The 22829-nt window shown below is 37.4% G+C and overlaps 1 protein-coding gene across 8 annotated transcripts in view; it reads left to right on the forward strand.

Annotated features, from left to right (window-relative positions):
• The window catches only part of FBXO16 (F-box protein 16), a 58466-nt gene that overhangs the window by 22138 nt on the left and 13499 nt on the right, over window positions 1-22829 (forward strand). For 5 of the 8 annotated variants that reach the window (XM_038573715.1, XM_038573719.1, XM_038573721.1 and 2 more), the window contains 4 exons: window positions 781-987; window positions 5217-5381; window positions 11204-11436; window positions 18456-18558. In XM_038573715.1, the coding sequence (XP_038429643.1) occupies window positions 781-987; window positions 5217-5381; window positions 11204-11436; window positions 18456-18558 (708 nt within the window). Of the gene's footprint in view, window positions 1-780; window positions 988-5216; window positions 5382-11203; window positions 11437-18455; window positions 18559-18664; window positions 18852-20665; window positions 20709-22829 lie in introns of those variants that run through there. The other 3 variants (XM_038573722.1, XM_038573720.1, XM_038573718.1) reach the window with 3 other exon arrangements.

The following is a 22829-nucleotide window of genomic DNA, read 5'->3' on the forward strand; positions in this document are numbered from 1 at the left end:
CTAAGGGAAAAAGAAAGGTTTAGACTTCCGGTAAAATGGCTCACTCAATTGGTAGGTGTTCCCATAAGGGCCTTTATTTTGGTTTTGTCCAGTTCTCAAATTCTTATCTTTGATCAGTCATTGATCTTGGGACTGATTTAGAGTTCTCTCTGGGGGAAATTGTGAAGTGACCAAAGCTTTTGTTCAGCATGCCCCAGTCTACCCTGGCATCTACTTCCTGTCCCTGGCACTCTTTTTTTTTTTTTTTTTTCCAGGTCTTCCTATTGACATTTTATCTCCAATCAATCATTTACACATTAGAGAGACTTTAACTCAACATACTCCCCTTCTCAGGGATATTTGCGTAGTACACCTTATCTCCAATTGTGAATGCAAACCTTTGTTTCTGGTCCTAGAGTTAAGCACTTATGAGCTAGTACAGAAACTCTGGCCAGAGAGATTGCCAAGATGCCTTCTCTTGAAGTTATATTTTAAGTATATATTTTCTCAGTTCATGAATATGGCCAGCTTCCAACTTACTGTGCTTATGTAACTACAAGTTCTGAGGTCAAATGCACTTCTGTGTACCTACTCAGGTCTTGCACATGCTCATATGTATTAATGTGAGAAAGGACAGGTAAGTGGCAAAATATCAAATTTATTAACTGGGGGAAGATATACATGCTATTCATTAGGAATAAAATATTAAGCTCACTTTCTATGCCATTCTTACCCCTTCCTCTAATGAATCTCTGGTATCTGACTAAACCTGCAGGGTTTTTTTATCTTTCTTTTTTCCAGTTTGACAAATGGACAGACTCTCAACGGAGAAGAATCTTGACAGGCCTGTTAGAACGTTGCTCCCTGTCACAGCAGAAGTTCTGCTGTCAAAAGCTTCAGGAAAAAATTCCAGCAGAAGCTCTGGATTTTACTACCAAGCTTCCAAGGGTGTTATCTTTATACATCTTTTCTTTCCTGGACCCCCGAAGCCTATGTCGTTGTGCACAGGTAAAGGCAAACAATAAGTATACGACATTTTGTACTGATAGCCTAGAAAATTCTAAAATGAGGGGGGAGAAAAAGCACATATGTAAAACCAAGAAATAGATGAGATGGTCTGTATGTGTAGTCCATATAGTTTGAATTAGCCCCTGTCTTCTTTGTGCCTCTGTATTTAGTGCTCAAAAATACATGTAAAATGATGTAAGGCATCACTAGTGGCAACAGGATAGTATTCACTGCTGGGGAGACAAATGCATATATATAAAATGGTTCATCAGCAGGATAGTTTCATGTTGCAGAGCATAGGAAAAGAATACAATTCTGAATTGTATAGTAATGCAGGCCACTTGTAAACAGAAAAGCTCAAAATGAGGTCCTAGAGAGGTATGCACAAAAAATACAAGACTCAGAGTTCAGAGTGAGTAGACTTGCTTCCAGCAGCCTTGGAAAAGGGACTGTTGTTGAAGTATACTTCTATTACTTACAAGATGAAACTGATAGCCATTTTGTTGAGAATTTTTGTAGAGTCTGGTAATACCAGAAATTACTTGTTACCATATATTCATGTATGTGTAACTTAATTTTAGTCTTTAAAATTAAAATGATGAGGCACCTGGATGGCTCAATAGGTTAAGCATCTGCCTTCAGCTCAGGTCATGAACCCAGGTCCTAGAATTGAGCCCCACATCAGGCTCTCAGTTCACTGGGGAGTCTGCTTCTCCCTCTCCCCACTACTAGTGCTCTCTCTCACTCTGGCATGTGCTCATGCTCTCTCTCTCTGTCTCTCTCATACATACATACATACATACATAAAATATAAAATTAAGAAAATGAACGCAGTAAGAAGGGAGTTCTCAGTAAATGGTGTTGGGACAATTGGGCAGCTATCTGAAAAAAAATTCCAATAAGATAAAAGATTGGTATGAAATCAAAGGAAACCATTGAAGTACTCAAAGAAAACATAGGGAAGGAGGCCTTTGTGAGTATTATTATACCCAGAAGTCTTAAAAGAAAATACACAATTTAAAATCTTGCTTTATTCATTATATATATATTAGATTTTAAGTTGTAACTATGAACATTAAAATTTTCTTCATAAAAAAGAACTTCATTAATAAATCCCCAAACAATAAACAAGGAAAAAACATATTGCCAGTGAGTGGATAATTTCCTACTGTTTTAACGAATTCCTATAAATCTGTATTAAGAACAAATAAAAAAGATGAACAACACAACAGAAAAATGAGCAAAGGAAATGAACAAGTAGTTCACATAAAGAAATGTAGTTTTTTTTAGAAGTTTTTATTTTTAAAAATTCTTAAATGTTATTATCTTTAAAGATTTTATTTATTCATTAATGAGAGAGACAGGGAGAGAGAGCAAGAGAGGCAGAGACAGTAGGCAGAGAGAGAAGCAGGGTCCATGCAGGGAGCCCAATGTGGGACTCAATCCCAGGACTCCAGGATCATGCCCTGGCGGAAGGCAGACGCTAAACCCCTGAGCCACCCAGGCGTCCCTATAGATGTTTTTAAAGAGATAAAATGCTAAACCTTATTGTGTGATGCCATTTTTCATGACTCAAATTAACTGAGTTTTTTTTTTTTTTTAATGATCACATTCTGTATTGGTGAGGGTGTGAGGTAATAAGAACATTCATATATTGTTGGTAGATAAATTGGTACAACCAATAACGTTTTCCTTTGATTCAGCAGTTCCACTTCTTGGAATGCTTTAATATGTAAAACCTGTCTGTATAAGAATATTGTAGCATTGTTTGTAATAGCTGAAGTTTGGAAACAATGGAAATGTCCATCATTAGGGGACTGGTTAAATAAATTGCAACAATCTTTAAGATGTATCATCAGTGAAAAAAGCAAAGGTACAGAACTGTCCTACTACTTTTGAAAGGAAAAATAATATACACATATTTATTAAATAGGCCTAGGATGTTTCTGGAATGATACACAGGAGCTATAGCAGTGGTTGCATCCAGTGAGGGGAATGAGTGACCAGAGGATGGGGATGAGAGAGAGACTTTTACCTCATGTCCTTTTGGATCTTTAAATTTAGTATTAATATACACTAATTACATATTCCAAAAGTGAAACATTTCTTTAAAGAGCATAGCATTCTACATGTCCAATAATAAGAGACTATCATATAGTCATATGATGAATTATTGAATGGCCATTAGAAAATATGTTTTTGAAGAACAAAGATGCTTATAATATGTAAAATGAAGAAAGCACAATTTAAAATTTTATATATAGAATCTCCCAATTTTGTTTCATACATGCCTAGAAAAAAGAAAAGAACTCTCTCAGGTTATTAATAAAGGTTATCTCTGATTGATACACTTATGGGTATTGTTTTTCTTTAACTTCTCAGAATTTTCCAAGTTTTGCACAATGTGAATGTTATCATTTAAGGGAAGTGTTATTTGAAATCACTAATCCGGGATCCCTGGGTGGCGCAGCGGTTTGGCGCCTGCCTTTGGCCCAGGGCGCGATCCTGGAGACCCGGGATCGAATCCCACGTCGGGCTCCCGGTGCATGGAGCCTGCTTCTCCCTCTGCCTGTGTCTCTGCCTCTCTCTCTCTCTCTGACTATCATAAATAAATAAAAATTTAAAAAAAAAAAAAAAAAAAAAAAGAAATCACTAATCCTATCATATATGTGTACCATATGTCTGTTTTGCAAGATCTCAGCATTACATTTGTTCCCAGTATTGACAGGGAGGAATGACATAGACAGTTGTTCTTCAGCTAGATTTAAACAATACTGTCATTGCAATAAAATGAGCTTTGAACCATTTAAAAAGATGGAGAGGTGGGTCTGATAATTTTGAAAAGCTCTTACCTACTCTTCAATTCTCCTCATTCCTGTCTACCTTAAAACAAACAAAAAACACTAAAAAGCAAAAACACAAACATACAAACCCTTATCTACCCTGGGGGAATAAAAACAACTTAATACCCAGGTTAAAACAAGATGTAAGGAAAATGAGGAAAAAATGAGAAATGAGAAACCTTTCTCCTCATCCCCTCCCTCTGAAACCTCACCTCTCCATGGAATTCTGAGTTAATTAACCATATAGGGATTAAGGTTGATGTTGTTTTATTTCTGCATTGAACAAGGTAGATGTGATTTCTATTCCTGCCTGCAGGGCTCTGTCAGATTCTCTACCCTTTTTCATCCTTTCAGTTCCTGAACCTGTTATTTCTTGTAATTATGTCCTCCCCTATTCTGTAATGTCTCCTCTTCAGCACAGAAAACAATGCTAAATATACTGGAACTCAGCACTTGATAGATAGAAGGAGGGAGAATAGGAGGGCCAGAAAAAATGGATGTATATTACAGTGTTTCACCCACCACGCCTGTATTTCTTTCTTTCTTTCTTTCTTTTGTTCAAAAGTTATTAATGCTTTAATGTTGAAAATGAAACAGTTTTCCAAGGATGAAATTTGGGTTGGAAGGTTACATGTCATCTTTGCGACTCTTATAGCCAAGACACAGAACCTCTAGTCTGAACTTTATACATGAACTTGACCCTAGTTTTCAGCAAGACTTGTTCAAAATCTGTAGTAAGTTATTGGAAATACTGCTGCACATAGTAGGGTCACCTCCATCATTTGCTAGATGTGCGAGAGTGACCATGATGCCATTGGAATGGAATGAATGAGCAGAGCTGTATGAAATCTTAAAGACTATCTAGGACACACCATATGATACTACTAATTGCATTCTACTTATAAAATTTCTATTCAGTTAAATCACAAGAATGGAGAGAAAATGGAAGCATACCAAAAAATGAGTACATAATATGCAGATCTGAGCTTCGATAACCCTCATATAACTTTCATATGAACCTCAGGAACTTCTAGGAAGTTCCAAAGTCTTATCTGAGCCACAGTCCTTTCATTTGCAGCAAGAGAGTAATAATAACACCTACCTCCTTGGGGGGATGGTAATAGGTAGGTAATCAAGAAATATTGGTAATCAAGAAATATTGGTTGACTCTGAATCTAAGTGTGATTTAACATTTAAAGAAAATCCTTCTGCCTGGGTAGGAAGCACTGCAGGTAACTAAGCTTTGATTTGGAAGAAAAGAGCAAGAAGTGATCTCAGGTCCAGGGTGACAGCTCAAGACCCAGAGAAAATGGGCATGTAGCCTGAGTAGGGTTGGTTTGTTTGTTTGTTTTTCCAACTGTTGTTTTCCAACTGTTGTTTTTCCAGGTGAGCTGGCATTGGAAGAACTTAACAGAGTTGGATCAGCTCTGGATGCTCAAATGTCTACGATTTAACTGGTACATCAATTTTTCTCCAACTCCCTTTGAGCAGGGTATATGGAAGAAGCACTACATTCAAATGGTAAAAGAACTTCATGTTACCAAGCCTAAGGTAAATTTGGGGCAAAAAGTGACAAGCATACAAATATTAGCTGTTTAGGAATATGGGGGGAAGGAGGAATGAGTTAAACAGGTGATGAGGATTAAGGGGTGCACTTGTAATGAGCCCAGGGTGTCGTATGCAAGTGTTAAATAACTAAATTGTACACCTGAAACTAATACCACACTGTCGATTAACTAACTAGAATTTAAATAAAAACTTAAAAAAAAAAAAAAGGAATTCTAGGACTAAGACTAAATTGATCAAACTTGAAGTTGGGGAAGGGACTTGGTTCAAAGGAAATAAACTATTACTTCAAAATTCTCCTTTTCTGGGCAGCCCTGGTGGCGCAGCGGTTTAGCGCCGCCTGCAGCCCGGGGTGTGATCCTGGAGACCCTGGATCAAGTCCCACATCAGGCTCACTGTATGATGCCTGCTTCTCCCTCTGCCTGTGTCTCTGCCTCTCTCGTGCTCTCTCTGAGTGAATAAATCTTAAAAAAAAAAAAAAAAAAAACAAAATTCTCCTTTTCTGAAACTTGATAGTCTTTTTCAAGACATCCCCATGTTAGCTGACCGCCCCCATTGGACACTCCCAAACTGCAGCTCCACCCAGGGGGTTAGGATAGGAGAGATCCTCACTCTGTTCAGATTCCTGGATTTTCATATCTCTGACTCACACGCCAGGCAATTCTGACATCAGGACTCTGTGGACAATGTGCAGCATTTGCTATCAATGGGTCATCAAATTTTACCTTAGTAATTAAAATTTTCTAAAAAAATAAAAATAAAAAAAAATAAAATTTTCTGATTCTACCAGGTGAGGTAAAGTTTATTTTTATATCATTCCTAAGAAAAGTTTTCCAATAAATCCATAATTTTGGAATAACAAGTATACTAAAGTTCTTTTTAATCTAGAAACTAAGCAATGTAAAGCATTTACATATAATCATAAAAAGTAAATAATGTGAGAATAATTTTTCTAGTTGTTTTCCCTACATTATAACCAATGTTTACGTTCATTCTTATAGTCACAGTTAATTAGATGACTCATGGGAAAATTTTATGAGCCTTTTCTTTATGGTGTGATCTGTACACATTCAGAGCTGTGCGTCGTTTTGTACAATAGATGAGTTCCTGAAAAATTATGTGTAAATTAAATTTTTTAATGATTTTTAAAACCACAGGGGTATCATATTCTATGAAAAAATTGCAGTGAATCCTTTTAAAATTGAAGAAACCTTTTGAAAGATGAATAGTCAACTCCTAACTTGCTCATTTAGGTTTAGCTTTATTGTTTTAAAGTAGAATCCATCTACATTTAGTATAGTAATAAACTATGCATAATTAATATTGTTACAATTGCAATGATAAAACTAGCCTTTCTGATTTCAGTAATTGGTGTGCGCCACGAGGATTTTTTTAAAAAAGAAAAATGTAGGGATCCCTGGGTGGCGCAGCGGTTTAGCGCCTGCCTTTGGCCCAGGGCGCGATCCTGGAGACCCGGGATCAAATCCCACGTCAGGCTCCCGGTGCATGGAGCCTGCTTCTCCCTCTGCCTGTGTCTCTGCCTCTCTCTCTCTCTCTCTCTCTCTCTCTCTCTCTGTGACTATCATAAATAAATAATAAAAAAAAAAAGAAAAATGTAAACTGTAGTGATAGAAAAAGTTGTTTTAAAAATTACCATAAAAAAAATAAAAAAATAAAAATAAAAATAAAAATTACCATAGTTACGATTTCTTTTTTTTTTTTTTAAGATTTATTTATTTATTCATGAGAGACACACAGAGAGAGGCAGAGACACAGGCAGAGGGAGAAGCAGGCTCTCCACAGAGAGCCTGATGTGGGACTCAATCCTGGATTCTGGGATCACACCCCGAGCTGAAGGCAAATGCCCACTGCTGAGCCACCCAGGCATCCCCTATAGCTATGATTTCAAAAACTGATAAGGCTTTTCTTAACTTTCATTTTCAGTTAGAAGGCAGAGAATGGCATTCAATAGCTGAAGCTTGGGCCATACTTGGGCAGAGAAGAGAAAAGTGATTAGCCAGCTTATAGAAGGAGAAGACGTTTTGAGTATTATTTGTAAAACTGACTTGAAAGCTTTGTCTTTAGTTGTAATTCTTTTCTATAAAATGTGCATAACTTTATTTAAAAATGATGAATCATTCTGATGCAAGAAAATTGCTTAGTATTAAACTTCTTTAGGGAACACTTTGGTATATCAAACTTTAGTTTTTCTGGGTTTTGTTTTTTAAGATTTTATTTATTTATTTGAGAGAGAGCAAAAGAAAGAGAGCATAAGCAGGGAGGAGCATACTTCTCACTGAGCAAGAACTCCATCCCAGGACCCTGGGATTATGACTTGAGCCAAAGGCAGATGCTCAACCAACTGAGCTACCCAGACACCCCAGTTTTTCTGTTTAATAAATAGACTTAAGTGAGAAAGACTAAGTCATATGACTAAGGTTATAAAGTCAACTGTCGGGCAGCCTGGGTGGCTCAGCGGTTTAGCGCTGCCTTCAGCCCAGGGCCTGATCTGGAAACCAGGGATCCTGCTTCTCCCTCTGCCTGTGTCTGCCTCTGTGTGTGTGTGTGTGTGTGTCTCAAGAATAAATAAATAAAATCTTTTTTAAAAAATAAAATAAATAAAAAGTCAACTATCAGCGCTATGTGTACTTGAATAATTTGTGTGATTCCTTGTGAGGTTGCTCCAGTGATGGCAAACATAGACAGCCACTGGATTAGAGCATAATTTACTTTCATTCAAGCACCTTCCCTCAATACCCTGTACCTGGCAGGTGCTCCAGCAGAGCTTTTGAAAGCATTTTACAAGCAAATGATTGTGGTTAATATTAGTTCCCCCAACTTTAAAATGAGAGGACTGGACTAGAATGACCTTTATAACTGTCTGTCAGGCTATGCTATCTATCCAAAGAACGTAATTTCAAAAAGACTTCATCTAGAAAAAGAAGAGTAAGTTAACCCAAAGTAGATAGAAGGAGCCAATCTAGCTAGGTTGATGACGGGAAAAAAGAGAGAAAACATAAATTACTAGTAATAGGAATGAAAGAGGGGGCATCACTACAGATCCTATAACATAAGAAGGATATTATGAACAAGTCCATGTAACTAAATTCAACCGCCTGGATGAAATGGGCAATTCTTTAAAATACAGTTTACAAAAGCAGTCTCACAAGGAAATAGAAAACATGAATAAATCTTTACCAATTTAAAAATTGAATTCATGGGACACCTAAGTGGCTTAGTGGTTGAGAATCTGCCTTTGGCTCAGGTCGTGATCCCAGGGTCCTGGGATTGAGTCCTGCAACGGGCTCCACCCGGGGGAGCCTGCTTCCCTCTCTGCCTGTGTCTCTGCCTCTCTCTGTGTCTCTCATGAATAAATAAAAATAAAATCTTTTTAAAAAATAAAATAAATAAAAAATAAAAATTGAATTCATAACTTTCCACAAAGCTCCAGAACCAGATAGCTTCACTGGTGAATTCTATCACACATTTAAAGTAGAAATACCAAGTCTACAGAAATTCATAAAATAAAAGATGAAAAAAAATAAAAAAATAAAAGATGAAGGAATACTTCCCATCCCATTACCTTTATACCAAAACCAGATAAAGCCTTTACAAGAAAACAAAACCACAGATTAATATTCCTTATGAACAGAGATATAAAAATATTAGTATATTAAATCAAGTTCTATATAAAGAAAGGATAATACATGATGACCAAGTGGGAAGTATCCATGGGAAGTAAAATTGGCATAATATTAAAAATATATATATAATTCACAGAATAAAAGAGAAAAGATGTATAATCACCTCAGTATATGCAGACAAAAACATAAACAAAAGTGCAATATCATGATTTTAAAAATTCTCAAAGACCCTAGGTGAAGTGAACAAAACTTTTGTTTACTTAATATAGAAAACTCATCAGTTTTCATTATATCCTATTTTTTTAAAGTGTCAAACATTTTGTTACTTTTCAGAATGAACAATGTTTATTTATATATTATTACTAGCACTTATGCCTGAATTTCCCCCCTGAAATTTTTTATTATCATATATTATTTATTACCAGTAGTATTAAACTAGACCTTCTTCAGCAAAAACAGATTTTGTTCAATATAAGCTCAGAGAAATTATTTTTTTTAAATTTTTTTTTAATTTTTTATTTATTTATGATAGACACACACACACACAGAGAGGTAGAGACACAGGCAGAGGGAGGAGCAGGCTCCATGCACCAGGAGCCCGATGTGGGATTCGATCCCGGATCTCCGGGATCGTGCCCTGGGCCAAAGGCAGGCGCTAAACCCCTGCACCACCCAGGGATCCCAGGCTCAGAGAAATTAAATGAATGTCCATTCTAAATGAGACCTGAACAAAATATTAAATATTAAACCAATAATGAGCTATTATATAAATATAATTTATATAATATATAAAATTATAAATATATAATTTTATATAAATATAAAATTTCTTCTTAATTTACCAAACTACAATCATTCATTAAATTAATAAATACTTATTAAATACTGATCGAGTCCTGCATCGGGCTCCCTGCATGGAGCCTGCTTCTCCCTCTGCCTGTGTCTCTGCCTCTCTCTCTCTCTCATGAATAAATAAATAAAATCTTTTTGTTTTTTTTGTTTTTTTTTAATTTTTATTTATTTGTGACAGTCACAGAGAGAGAGAGAGAATGAGGCAGAGACACAGGCAGAGGGAGAAGCAGGCTCCATGCACCGGGAGCCCGACGTGGGATTCGATCCCGGGTCTCCAGGATCGCGCCCTGGGCCAAAGGCAGGCGCCAAACCGCTGCGCCACCCAGGGATCCCTAAATAAAATCTTTTTAAAAAAATACTGTTGTATGGTCGATGCTGAGTATAATGATCCTAACCCTGCTTTCAAGGAGTCTAGTCTAGTGGCCTAGGACATAGACAAATACCCAATTACGACACTGAGTACCAAGTACTGTCCTGTATCAGAAGTAGATACAAAGAACACTTAAAACAAGGGTAAGAAACTAACTGATTCTGCTTGAATGGATTGGGGAATTTCTTAATTGTCACAAACAATTCAAGCAAACCAATTTACCATGCAAAGCTTCCCTAATCTCTTAAAGAACAAAAATTAAGCCTTTAATGGCTTCTCAACATACCATTAACCACTTCCCTTAGGTTACAACCACATAAAAACCTTATGAATTTCACACACAAAAATAGACTTTCCATTTGGGAAATTAAAGCAAAAGTATTCTTTGGGAGCAGTTAAGGTTTTGATAATTGATAAAATCTATAGTCTACCTCTGTATAACTCAAAGTTGTCCCTATGTGTTACAGATAATTAAGCCTGGAGAACTAATTTTTGGAATGTGCACGTGTTCATGAGTCAATTAACTGCAGTCGTGAAAAAATTATGCAATGATGTGGTGGAAGAGGTGGCAGTACAGGATAAAGAGGTTTAGTGCAAAGGCTTGAAGCAAGACAGTCCTAGATTCAAATTCTGACCTTCTGTCTTACTACTTATGTAGTAGAGGACAAGCTCATCTACTTGTCCTATCTTCAGTTTCCTCTTCTGTAAAATGGGAGTAGTAACTATTACCTTTTAGAGTTATTATGAAAATTAAATAAAATAATACATGAAAACTTCCTGAGACAGTACCTAGCATATACAAGGACTCCTGGGTTGGTGGCTGCTTCATTATTGTCACCTTTATCACTGTAATTGTGGTGATGCTGCTGCTGCTGCTTTGTTTTATTGTTGTGATTTTTATGATGTTCTAAGACCAGAAATAATTAATTTTCTTGTTCTAGACGCCTCCAAAAGATGGGTTTTCCATTGCCAATGTTCAACCAGTTACAAGCAGGTCTCCAGGGGAAAAGCAGTCTCCTGCATCAGCTTTCCGGTCCTCTTCCTCTTTGAGGAAGAAGACTCACGCAGCGGAGAAAGAACTCCCACCCTGGCGATCCTCTGATAAGCACCCAACTGATATCATTCGCTTCAATTATCTGGACAACTGTGACCCCATTGAGCAAATCTGGCAAGGGTGAGAAGCTCTATGCTCTTCTCTATTTATTTGCTGTTAGAAACAATTTGCTGGCACTTAATTATATGACAAGAGGAAAATAGAATTTACTGTGAAATGCAAATATCTTTCAATACATAGAAGCAAAAAGTAATTGAAAGGTAAATAAACCACTATTGGCAAATTTACCCTGTTCATTTGGATTTGATTGCATCTTGTAGCTATAATGACTTAATGTTACAGCTTCTTTTAATATTTAAGACTTCAAATTTCAGTCTAGCACCATAGAGTTCGTTCTGGTCTTTTCCTTTTTCATATTTGCACCTCCCTTCTCTGACAGTGAGAAATCGGGCTTTCATATTTATTTATACAAGTTATATATACACATATATGAGTTTGATTATATATTATATGTACATATATAAGTTATATAAAAATTCTATACTATGTAGTATATATACACATTTAAAAAACAGTATATATTTACTTACAAATTCAGAAAGGAGGGGATCCCTGGGTGGCTCAGTGGTTTAACACCTGCCTACAGCCCAGGGCATGATCCTGGAGTCCCGGGATCGAGTCCCACATTGGGCTCCCTGCATGGAGCCTGCTTCTCCCTCTGCTTGTGTCTCTGCCTCTGTGTGTGTGTGTGTGTGTGTGTGTCTCTTATGAATAAATAAATAAAATCTTAAAAAAAAACAAATTCAGAAAGGAATTTCAATATAACTAACCCATTTCATAATTAAAACAAATCTGCTGAGACACCTAGGTGGCTCAGTTGGTTAAGCTTCTGTTTTCAGCTCAGGTCATCATTCTGGGATCCTAGGATCAATCCCCACATCTTTGTCGGGCTCCCTGCTTAGTGGGGAGTCTGCTTCTCCCTCTCCCTCTGCTGCTCCCACTGCTTGTGCTCACTCTCTGTGTCATATAAATAAATAAAATCCTAAGAAAAAAATCTACTAATTAGAATTCAATATTTGTTTATAATTCTTTTTGATTTTAGTCTGAGGACATATATTCATAATACTGTGTTCCAAAGTTATATGGGTTCTTTTTAAAAAATATTTTATTTATTTATTCATGAGAGATACAGAGAGAGAGAGAGGCAGAGACATAGGCAGAGGGAGAAGCAGGCTCCCTGCAAGGAGTCCGGTGTGGGACTCCATCCCAGACTGAAGGATCATGCCCTGAGCTGAAGGCAGAGGCTCAACCGCTGAGCCACCCAGGCGTCCCTGGGTTCTTTTTTTTAAATATCTCCTTTTACCATCAGTGTAGGTATGTTACATTGTTCTAAAGTTAAAACTATATAAAAATATACAAGAAGTGCACAAAAGATATACTCACATCCTCATCTCTTCTACTCCACTCTCACCCTGTTGTCTTTTCCACCCCCATTCCCACTAACAAATCTCATTATTTTACCATTTTTCAATTATATGATTGGCAAAAGCTTTAAAAGTTTGACAGTACTTTCTGTTGGTAAGGCTGTGGGCAAACAGCCTCATACATTGCAGGTGGGAAGATAAATTAGCATAACCTTATGGAGGGGTGTTTGACAGTTATCTAGCAAAAATACGTATGCATTTACATTTTGACCCCCAAATCCCACTTTTAGGAATCAACCTTGAAAATATGGAAAGAATGTTTGTGCAGGGGTTTTACTGCAGGATTGTTTACAACTTTTAAATATTGTGAATAACTTAAATTTTCATACATAGTGTCTGTTGAATAAACTATGTATGGTCCATTTACACAGTGGTGAACTAAGGCAACAGTAGAAATGAGGAAGCGCTCTATGAACTGATAAGGAGTGAGAGGGTAGGTTGTTAAGTGAGAAAAGCAAATTTTAAGAGAGTATCTATAGTATGCCACCCATTGTACAGAAAGAGGAAAAAGTAAAAAAATATAAATCTGTATCTGTATATACATACGTATGTTTATTTGTTGATAGACACACATATGTGCATGTATATAGCACACACATATGTCCATGTTTTCAGAAGATATTTCAACAGATTAACATCAGGGCAGCATAAGATGGTGGCAGTATACAGGCTCTGGTGCCATATTACTTGGGTTCAAATCCAGACTCCCACACTTCTAATGTGATCCTGGGGAGTTCCTTAACTTCTCTGTGCCTTGGTTTCTATACCTATAAAATGGCAGTAAGTAATATCTAACTCATAGGATCCCTGTGAGGTAATCCTCATGTATGTGAAATGCTTATGATAGTGCCTGACACATAGTAAGTAAATACCTCTTTTGTAGGATAGTTTCTAAAATTATATTATTTGGCTAATAAAAGAAAGGATATTTGATGTAATGAGCACTGGGTGTTATATAAGACAGATGAATCACTGACCTCTACCTCTGAAACTAATAATACATTTATGTTAATTAATTGAATTTTTAAAAAATTAAAAAAAAAAAGAAAGAGTAATTCCAGAAAGTTTGGTGACTTGGGGACATTGAGATTACATGTGTATTTTCAGGACTATTGGAGTCCCTTTGGAGGTGAGATGAGAGTGGTATCCCTAACTAGGCAAGAATTGAACTCTTTGAGCATGCAGACCATGTCTTACTCATTTTTATATCAACACTGATTAGCTTTGCAATACTCATTAACTGATTTTGAGAGAAGTATAGCCTTTGAATTCATGAACTTTATCTAGTTGTATCAGAAAAAGCCTAATTAGTTTGCTGGTAATTTAGAAAATATTGGGCAGAAAAAAAAAAAAAAAACAAGGTACAATCAAAGCTTAAAAGACATTCTACCATTTATATTAAAGTAGATGGAGGGATCCCTGGGTGGTGCAGAGGTTTGGCGCCTGCCTTTGGCCCAGGGCGCCATCCTGGAGACCCGGGATCGAATCCCACGTCGGGCTCCCAGTGCATGGAGCCTGCTTCTCTCTCTGCCTGTGTCTCTGCCTCTCTCTCTCTCTCTCTCTGTGATGACTATCATAAATAAATAAAAAAAATAAAGTAGATGGAGAAGAAAGAATATATGTATATATTCATAAATATCTATACATAAAATATCTCTGGAATATACACAATAAACTAATATATATCACTTGCCTTCAAGGAAGAGAACAGTAAGTTGGAGACAAGGATAGATAGGACAAATTTCACTGCACATCCTTTTGAACTCTTGAATTTTGAATCATTGTGAATGTATTGACTGTGTATTGATCAATATATCCATGAAGAAAATATTTAAGAGTATGTATATGGCCCTTAGTCTGAACTATGGTGGTAAATGAAAGAGAGGCAAATTTAGATACCCAGGCATATGTATGGTACATTAAGTGCTATTGTCCTGAGTTTTCTGTGAAACTCAAATACTTTTTGTGAAAAGCAATAATTACATTAAATGTTAATGTATTGAACATCCAATTAAAAGTCAGACATTATCAGAACAGGTAAAAAGGCAAGAACCAACTGTATATATTTTACAAGAGACACACCCTAAATTTAAAGACACAAATAAGTTTAAAAATGAAGTGATGCGGGATTCCTGGGTGGCTCAGCAGTTCAGCGCCTGCCTTTGGCCCAGGGCATGATCCCAGGGTCCTGGGATCGAGTCCTGTGTCGGGCTCCCAGCATGGAGCCTGCTTCTTCTCCCTCTGCCTGTGTCTCTGCCTCTCTCTTTTTCTCTATGTCTATCATGAATAAATAAATAAAATCTTAAAAATAAATGAAAATGAAGTGATGGAAAAAGATGTACCATGCAAAGAAATAAGCATACGAAGGCTAGAATGGCCATTAACATTAAATAAAATAGACATTAAGATAAAGTATTACCAAAGATAAAGGGCAGCACTTCATAACAATATAAATATTAACTAAACGAAAATATGTAACTGTTATAAATGCATATGTACCTAATTACAAAGCCTCAAAGAACATAAGACAAAAATTGACAGCTTTAAAAAGATAGACAATTCCACAAACACATTTTTTCTAAGTGCATGTGCTATATTCACCGACATAGACCAGATGCTTGGACTCTTCGAAGAGTCAGTGCCATGGGGAAAAATAAAGAAGTGGGGAAAATATTCTAACATAAGAGACATAACCAAATACAGTTTGAATCTAGATAGAATTCTAATCTTTCAAAAAAGAAGGCGTTCTTGGGACAATTGCAGAAATTTGAATATGGACTGAATATTAAATGATAATAAAGAATTACTGTTCGTTTTCCAAAGTATCATGATACTAATGTGGTTGAGGAGGCAAATGTCTTTATCTTAGGAGATGAATATTGAAGTATTTAGGGGTGAAATGTCTGTAATTTATATTCCTATGGTGTAGCGAAAAATACATACCTGCACATATATGTGGCTTGTGCATGTATACATATGTATCTATATATATATAGAGAGAGAAAGCAAAAATAACTGAATGTCACTAATTGTTGAATCTAGTTGGAGAGTGTATGGGTGATTACTGTGCTATTCTTTCAACTATTTTGTATGTTTGAAACTTCTTAATTAAAAGTTGGGAGAAAAAAAAAAAAAAAAAAAAAAAAAAAAAAAAAAAAAAAAAAAATAAAAGTTGGGAGAAAGTTTTGCAAATTAAGCAACAAGAAATATTTGGGCAAAGCTGATCTTTTAAATATAATTTTTATAATGGAAATAAATATATGTAAGAGTAGAGAGAATACAACCACTTGTAACCATCAGCTAGCATTAATAGTTTTGAATTCATGACCAATCTGGTTTCATTTATCCCTCACCCACTCTGCCCTTCCCCCAGGTCACTTTGGAGACAAACCTAAATGTCATTATTTCATTCATATATATTTCAATAAATACCTATCCTCAAAAGATAAACTCTTTCTAAAAATCATGATATGATATCACATTGAAATCAATAGATGACTCCACAATATAATCAATCAAATATCAAGTCAGTTTTGAGGTATCTTTGAATGTCTCATAAATAGTATTTTTAAACAGTTGGTTTATTTAATCAAGTTCCAGACGAAGTCTGTGGATTGTATTTAGTCCATGTGTCACTTAAATCTTTTTTGGATCTAGGGGCTTACCCTCTGTCTTTTTCTCTCCCTTGTAATTTGTTTGTTATAGAGATCAACCTGTAGAACTTTTCACATTCTCAATTTTGCTGATTGTACTCCCAATATGCAGCTTAACGTGTTCCTCTGTCTCCTGTACTTGGCCATACTGGTAGTCAGATCTAGAGGCTGGAGTATATAAGATCATGTACTTCTATCACGAGGCACATAACTTCTGGTTGTCTCTTTTTGTGTGTAATGTTAGTGGTTTTGAGGACCATTGCCTAGGTCCATTATTACAGGTAAACTTTTTTAGAAAGCACTAAATGATAAATATGTTAGGCTTTACAGGACGTCACTCTGTCACAACTGCTCTGCCATTGTAGCCTGAAAATAGTTAAAGATAATATGCAAAAAATAAGCATGAGTATGTCCCAATATAGCTTTATTTACAAAAACAGGCACTGGGCCAAGTTGGCCTCAGAGTTATAGTTTGCTGATCCTTGCTTTATCCAAATATATATGATAGTTTTAGAAAATCAATACTAATATTGATTCAAACAATAGGATTACTAAAAACAGTTTAAGATTTCTTTGCCTGTGTTTTTGTCCTTATATTCTACTAAGAATATTCAAATTACTATGTTAAAGTCCCTAGTTCCTCAGTGTAGTAATACCAATTCCAGAGACAAGATTGTTTCTTTTTTTGTTCATTTTGTTCTTTTTTTTTTTAAGATTTTATTTATTCATTCATGAGAGACACACAGAGAGAGAGAGACAGAGAGAGAGAGGGGCAGAGACACAGGCAGAGGGAGAAGCAGGCTCCATGCAGGGAGCCCAACATGGGACTCCATCCCAGGTCTCCAGGATCAGGCCCTGGGCTGAAGGTGGTGCTAAACCGCTGAGCCACCCTGGCTGCCCTTTCATTTTGTTCTTAAATTTGGGGGATTTTGTCCCTTTGAGAAAAATTGAAGATTCCAAAGTCAGATATATAAAACAAAGTATATTTGGAAAAGTCTAGCTTCTGTTCCTACTCCTCCATACTGTTCTTTGTTCTTGATTGGATCTCATGGGAATCCTACTTATAGGTAACCAGTTTTCAAAATGTTATGCTAAAAATATTTCTTTATTTTTATTTTTTAAAGATTTTATTTATTTATTCATGAAAGACACAGAGAGAGAAAGGCAGAGACATAGGCAGAGGGAGAAGCAGGCTCCAGGCAGGGAGCCTAGTGTGGGACTCGATCCTGAGACCGTGGATCACACCCTGAGCCAGGGGCAGGTGCTCAACTGCTGAACCACCCAGGTATCCCATATTTCTTTATTGTTAATTTTTATTAATTGGGGCACCTGGGTGGCTCAGTGGTTGAGTGCCTGCCTTTGGCTCAGGTTGTTATCCCGGAGTCCCACATTGGGCTCCCAGGAGGGAGCCTACTTCTCCCTCTGCCTATGTCTCTGCCTCTGTCTCTGTGTCTCTCATGGATAAGTAAATAAAATCTTTAAAAAAAGAAAAAAAGAAAAGAAAGAGTGTGTGAGAGAGCACAAGCAGAGTGAGGGACAGGGGGAGAAGCAGACTCCCTGATGATCAGGGAGTCCAATGCCAGGTTGATCCCATGACCCTGGGATCATGACCTGAGCCTAAGGCAGACGCTTAACCAACTGAGCCACCCAGGTGCCCCTAGTCCTTCCATTTGACAAAATTTAAGTAAATACATCTGTTTCTGAAATAAAATATACACAACGCATACCATTTTATTCACCTTTCTTTTTTCATATAACAGTATATCCTGGAGATCACCCCACAGCTGTATGTAGAAATACCATGCTTTCCTTTTCGCTGTGCTCCATTGCATGGATTTGCCAGAGTTTATTCAACCAGTTTTCTAGTGATATTATATTTGGCTCCTTTCCAATTGAATGAAAACAATCATTTAAACCACAGGAACCACAAAATCAAACAGACAAATAGCTATACAAATTTAGAATGATTGTTTGTAATGTGCTAATGACTTTGAATTTACAGGAGGAGGAAAAGACATGAAATGAACCCAGATTTCAGTCGACAGTCACGTGATAAGAAAAATAAATTGCAGGACAGATCTAGGCTAAGAAAAGCGCAGTCACTGGTAAGTATTACTTATAAAAGCTTCTGTACCATAATGTTTATGAAAATTGCTAGATCTCTAATCCTATTTGTGAAATGAAATTTGTTTGTTTTGTTTTTTTAATCAGAATCATCAAGTGGTGATTTAAATTCTAGTCTCTGACTGACAAGCTATGTGACCTGGAAGACATCCTTTATTTAATTTCTCTAAGCCTCTATTTAAAAAAAATATTTAAGTATAGTTGACATACAGTATTGCATTAGTTTCAGGTGTACAACATTGTGATTCAACATCTCTATACATTATGCTGTGCTCACCACAAGTAGAGCTAACATCTGTCATCATACAACACTATCATAATATCTGTGACTGTATTCCCTATGTGCTACTTTTTATTCCCATGAGACTCTAAGTCTATTTTCTCATCTATTTAAAAAAAACAAAACTGGGGACCCTTCAATGGCTCAGTCAGTTAAGCCTCTGCCTTCAGCTCAGGTCATCCTAGGGTCCTGGGATCAAGCCCTGCCTTGGGCTTCCTGCTCAGCAAAGAACCTGCTTCTCCCTCTCTTGCTGTTGCTCCTCCTGCTTGTGCTCTCTCTGTGTCAAATAAATAAATAAAATAAATAAAATCTTTTAAAAAAAACCTGGATGAACTGAAGTATATGAATCTGCTGTGAAAAAGTATACAATATAAAGGGAACATTATTATCATTGATTCTTCTGCTGTGAGTCCTTTGGGGTGAGGGAGAATGGGCTATAGAGATTTCTCTAGAAATTACTTACTTCTAGGGGCCCCTGGGTGTCTGCCTTCTACTCAGGTCAAGATCCCAGGGTCCTGGGATTGAGCTCCCACATCGGGCTCTCTGATCAGAGGGGAATCTGCTTTCCCTTTTTCTCTCTCCCCACTCATGCTCTCTCTCCCTCACTCACTCTCTCAAATAAAGAAATAAAATCTTAAAAAAAAAAAAGAAATAAAATCTTTAAAAAAAAATAAAATAAATTACTAACTTATAGAGTGAAGGTTCAACTTACCTAAGAAAAAAGGTGTACTTTCCATAGTTTTCCTGTTACCAGTGGAGCATGATTATAAAAGTGCACTTCAAGTCACTTCAGAAAAAATGAATTAGAAACTTTTCCTTCCCTAATTAAAAATAGCTAATTGACTACCTAATAAAGTCAGTGATTGTGACTAGGGAGCATTATTATTTCATAGCAGAGTTTTCCAAATTGTGGTTCCGTACACCCAGTGGATCCCTCTCAGCCCGTATGAGAGTCTTTGGAGCAAAGTAGAAAAGAATAAGGGTGGAATAAAAAGTTCATTTTAGTAGTAAAGATTTAGAAATAAGCTGAGGATACACACTCAAGGAAAATTAATATAAAATAGATGTCAATTGGGAGAGGAATAAGTATGTACTTATGAATAAATCACTTTTAGAGCTCTGCTTTAAAGCTATTACTTTCTGTTTAAATGTATTTTCAAGTGTTATGTTTCAAAAAGAGAGAGAGAGAGCTTTTTAAAATGAGCTTTTTAAAAAATAGGGCAGTCTGTATTGAGGGGCCAATTTTGTTGGACTGGATGAGGTTTATAACAGACATATGTACAGATGCCCAAGGGAATGGAGAAGCTGAACGCAGAGCAGTAAAATTGTCAGTGAAAACGATTAATTGAGAAAAATAACTTTATGAGGCTTATCACACAGGCCATTTAGGCACACTTCTGCCCAGTTTCCCAGCCCTTTCTAAGCCAGGAGTAGAAGAGAAATCCAGGGGAGAGCTGGGAATTTAAAGGACGATAAAAGTTGATGGTTGATGTATGCTTACAAATTATCAGCACAGTCAAGCATTTCTCTGGCTTAAAACACAAGACAAAATAAAAGGCTACACAGAAGCCTTCTTCAGGGGCTTTTGACATTAACCATCTGTCACACACTAGAAGGGTTTGCGTACATTAAAAAAATTCATTATATTTATAAACTTTAAAAGTTGTGCTCATTAAGGGAGACCAGGACAAATTAGACAATGAGAGAGAATGGTGAAGCCATTAATAAAATGAAGTGTGCAGTTGTATTGATGTACTTGTATTGTTTATGTAAATATACTAATTATAATCACTATTTATGCTTGGTAGTTTTGATAAGGAGCATAAGGCATCATTAAACCCTCCAGAAGCGTGCTAGGATCATTCTCTCGGTAAGGATGCCTATGACAAGCCTGGTTGTGTGGGGCCGCGAGGCAGCGTGTGGCTCAGGCCCGCTCTCCACGTGGTGGCAGTTTGCCCTCACTGTGGGCCACCTAGCTCAGAGGAAATAAGCAACCTCCTCAGTAATGCAAGACAGTTGTGAAAATTAGGAAATGCTGGATGTGGGACCTGAGAGAAGAGGAAATGGGTTTTGAGGAAATTCAATTAGGGGACAGGAAAGAAGGGAGCAGAACTCGAGACTTGCCACTGCAGAGAGGGTGGTAGACGCAGCCTGGTGCCATGGCAATGGAGACAACACCATGTTCATTCAATAGAAAGTTCTCACATCCTTTAGATAGGTGTATGTATGGAGATATGTAGGAGGAACTGGGCATACAGGTGAGCGGCAAAATTCAGGGGAACACATTATAAAGGTGAAGATGAGAAGGACAGACCCTCAAAGTGGCCCAGAAGGTACCTGAGACCTGAACACTGAGGATTCCTTGGCTCCTGTAAGCAGAAAATACTTGGATACTTGGCAAAGGTAGAGCTTCATGAAATGGAATGACTGGAACAGAAAAAAAGCCCGGGAGCATGAAAGTACAGAGAAAAATTCCTTAAGCCATCTCTCCAGAACTGTGGGCATCAGGCCACTGAGACCCAGCTTCTTCATTCTTTGCCTATCGTGACTTACAGCTTTCAGATGTGAGAGGGGGATGCCTGGGTGGCTCTGCCTTTGGCTCAGGGTGTGATCCCAGGGTCCTGGGATTGAGTCCCGCATTGGGCTTCCCACAGGGAGCCTGCTTCTCCCTCTGCCTGTGTCTCTGTCTTTCTCTGTGTGTCCCTCATGAATAAATAAAATAAAATCTTTAAAAAAATAAAACAAAAAAACAATGTGAGAGATGTCTTTAGAAAGAGAAACCTGTTTGGGGAAACAGGTTCAAATCCAAACAGCGAGCTTGTGATGTTTTCTATTTTTTTAAATGGGCTTTGGTTTTCAAAATCATCCCCTTAGGGTAAAAGGGTACCTACCTGATTGCCTCTTAATGCTTTTAATTCTAAAGCTGCCTCTTAAAAACAAAAAAGATATCTATCTATCTATCTATCTATCTAACAGAGAGCAAGAGCACAAGCAGGCAGAGCTGCAGGTAGAGGGAAAGGGAGAAGCAGGCTTCCCGCTGAGTGGAGGGCCTGATGCAGGGCTTGATCCCAGAACCTCAGCCAAAGGCAGACACTTAACCACTGAGCCACCCAGGCCACCCTAAAGCTGCCTCTTTTTTTTTTTTAATATTTTATTTATTTATTCATGAGAGACACAGAGGGCAGGGACACAGGCAGAGCGAGAAGCAGGCTCCATGCAGGGAGCCCAACGTGGGACTCGATCCCAGGACCCCAACCTGAGCTGAAGGTGGCGCTAAACCACTGAGCCACTCAGGAGCCCTAAAGCTGCCTCTACAGCTGCTTCATTTAAACCACCTTTGGTGTGAATCCTTGATAGAAGATGCGAATAAAGCCTAGACCTGATCACTAATGCTTTACAATTTTGAAAACCATTTATTAAAATTAGATACATATCAAGAAAGGTCCGTTACTCTTCATTATTAAAATAAAACTCCATACAGGACAAAGCAATTGAAAAATATAAACACTACCACAGTATAGCAAGTACTACCATCTTAATTAAACTTCAGGAAATTTCCCATCTTGTATAAAGACATAGAAAAAAAGTTGTTTTTCATCTCAAGAGCCAGACCCACACTGCCTGTTCAGGAAGGGGAAGGTGGGAGCTGTCTCCCTGTGGGAAAGCCTTGAAGAGCTTGTGAGGAGGGATGCCATCTTGAGGGCTGAGATGCTACAGGCACCTGGACTTCAGAGGAGGGGAAAACCTGCTCTGTAGGAGATTAAGGAAGTTTGTTGTTTCTCCTCCTGCCTGGGAATGGGAAGGTGGAGGGTAGGAGAGAAAGAAGTGGTGGAGAAAGAGCTAGCCAGGAGGAGAGAAGCTCAGACATGTAGGGGAGTGGGGCTAGGACCCATTCTGATTGAACTTATTTGCTGTTGCTGGGATGTCCACCCCACCTTCCATCGCTGTAGTAAATTCTCAATTTACACATGA

The sequence above is a fragment of the Canis lupus genome, chromosome 25 (genome assembly GCF_011100685.1).
Source record: "Canis lupus familiaris isolate Mischka breed German Shepherd chromosome 25, alternate assembly UU_Cfam_GSD_1.0, whole genome shotgun sequence".
Lineage (NCBI taxonomy): Eukaryota > Metazoa > Chordata > Mammalia > Carnivora > Canidae > Canis > Canis lupus.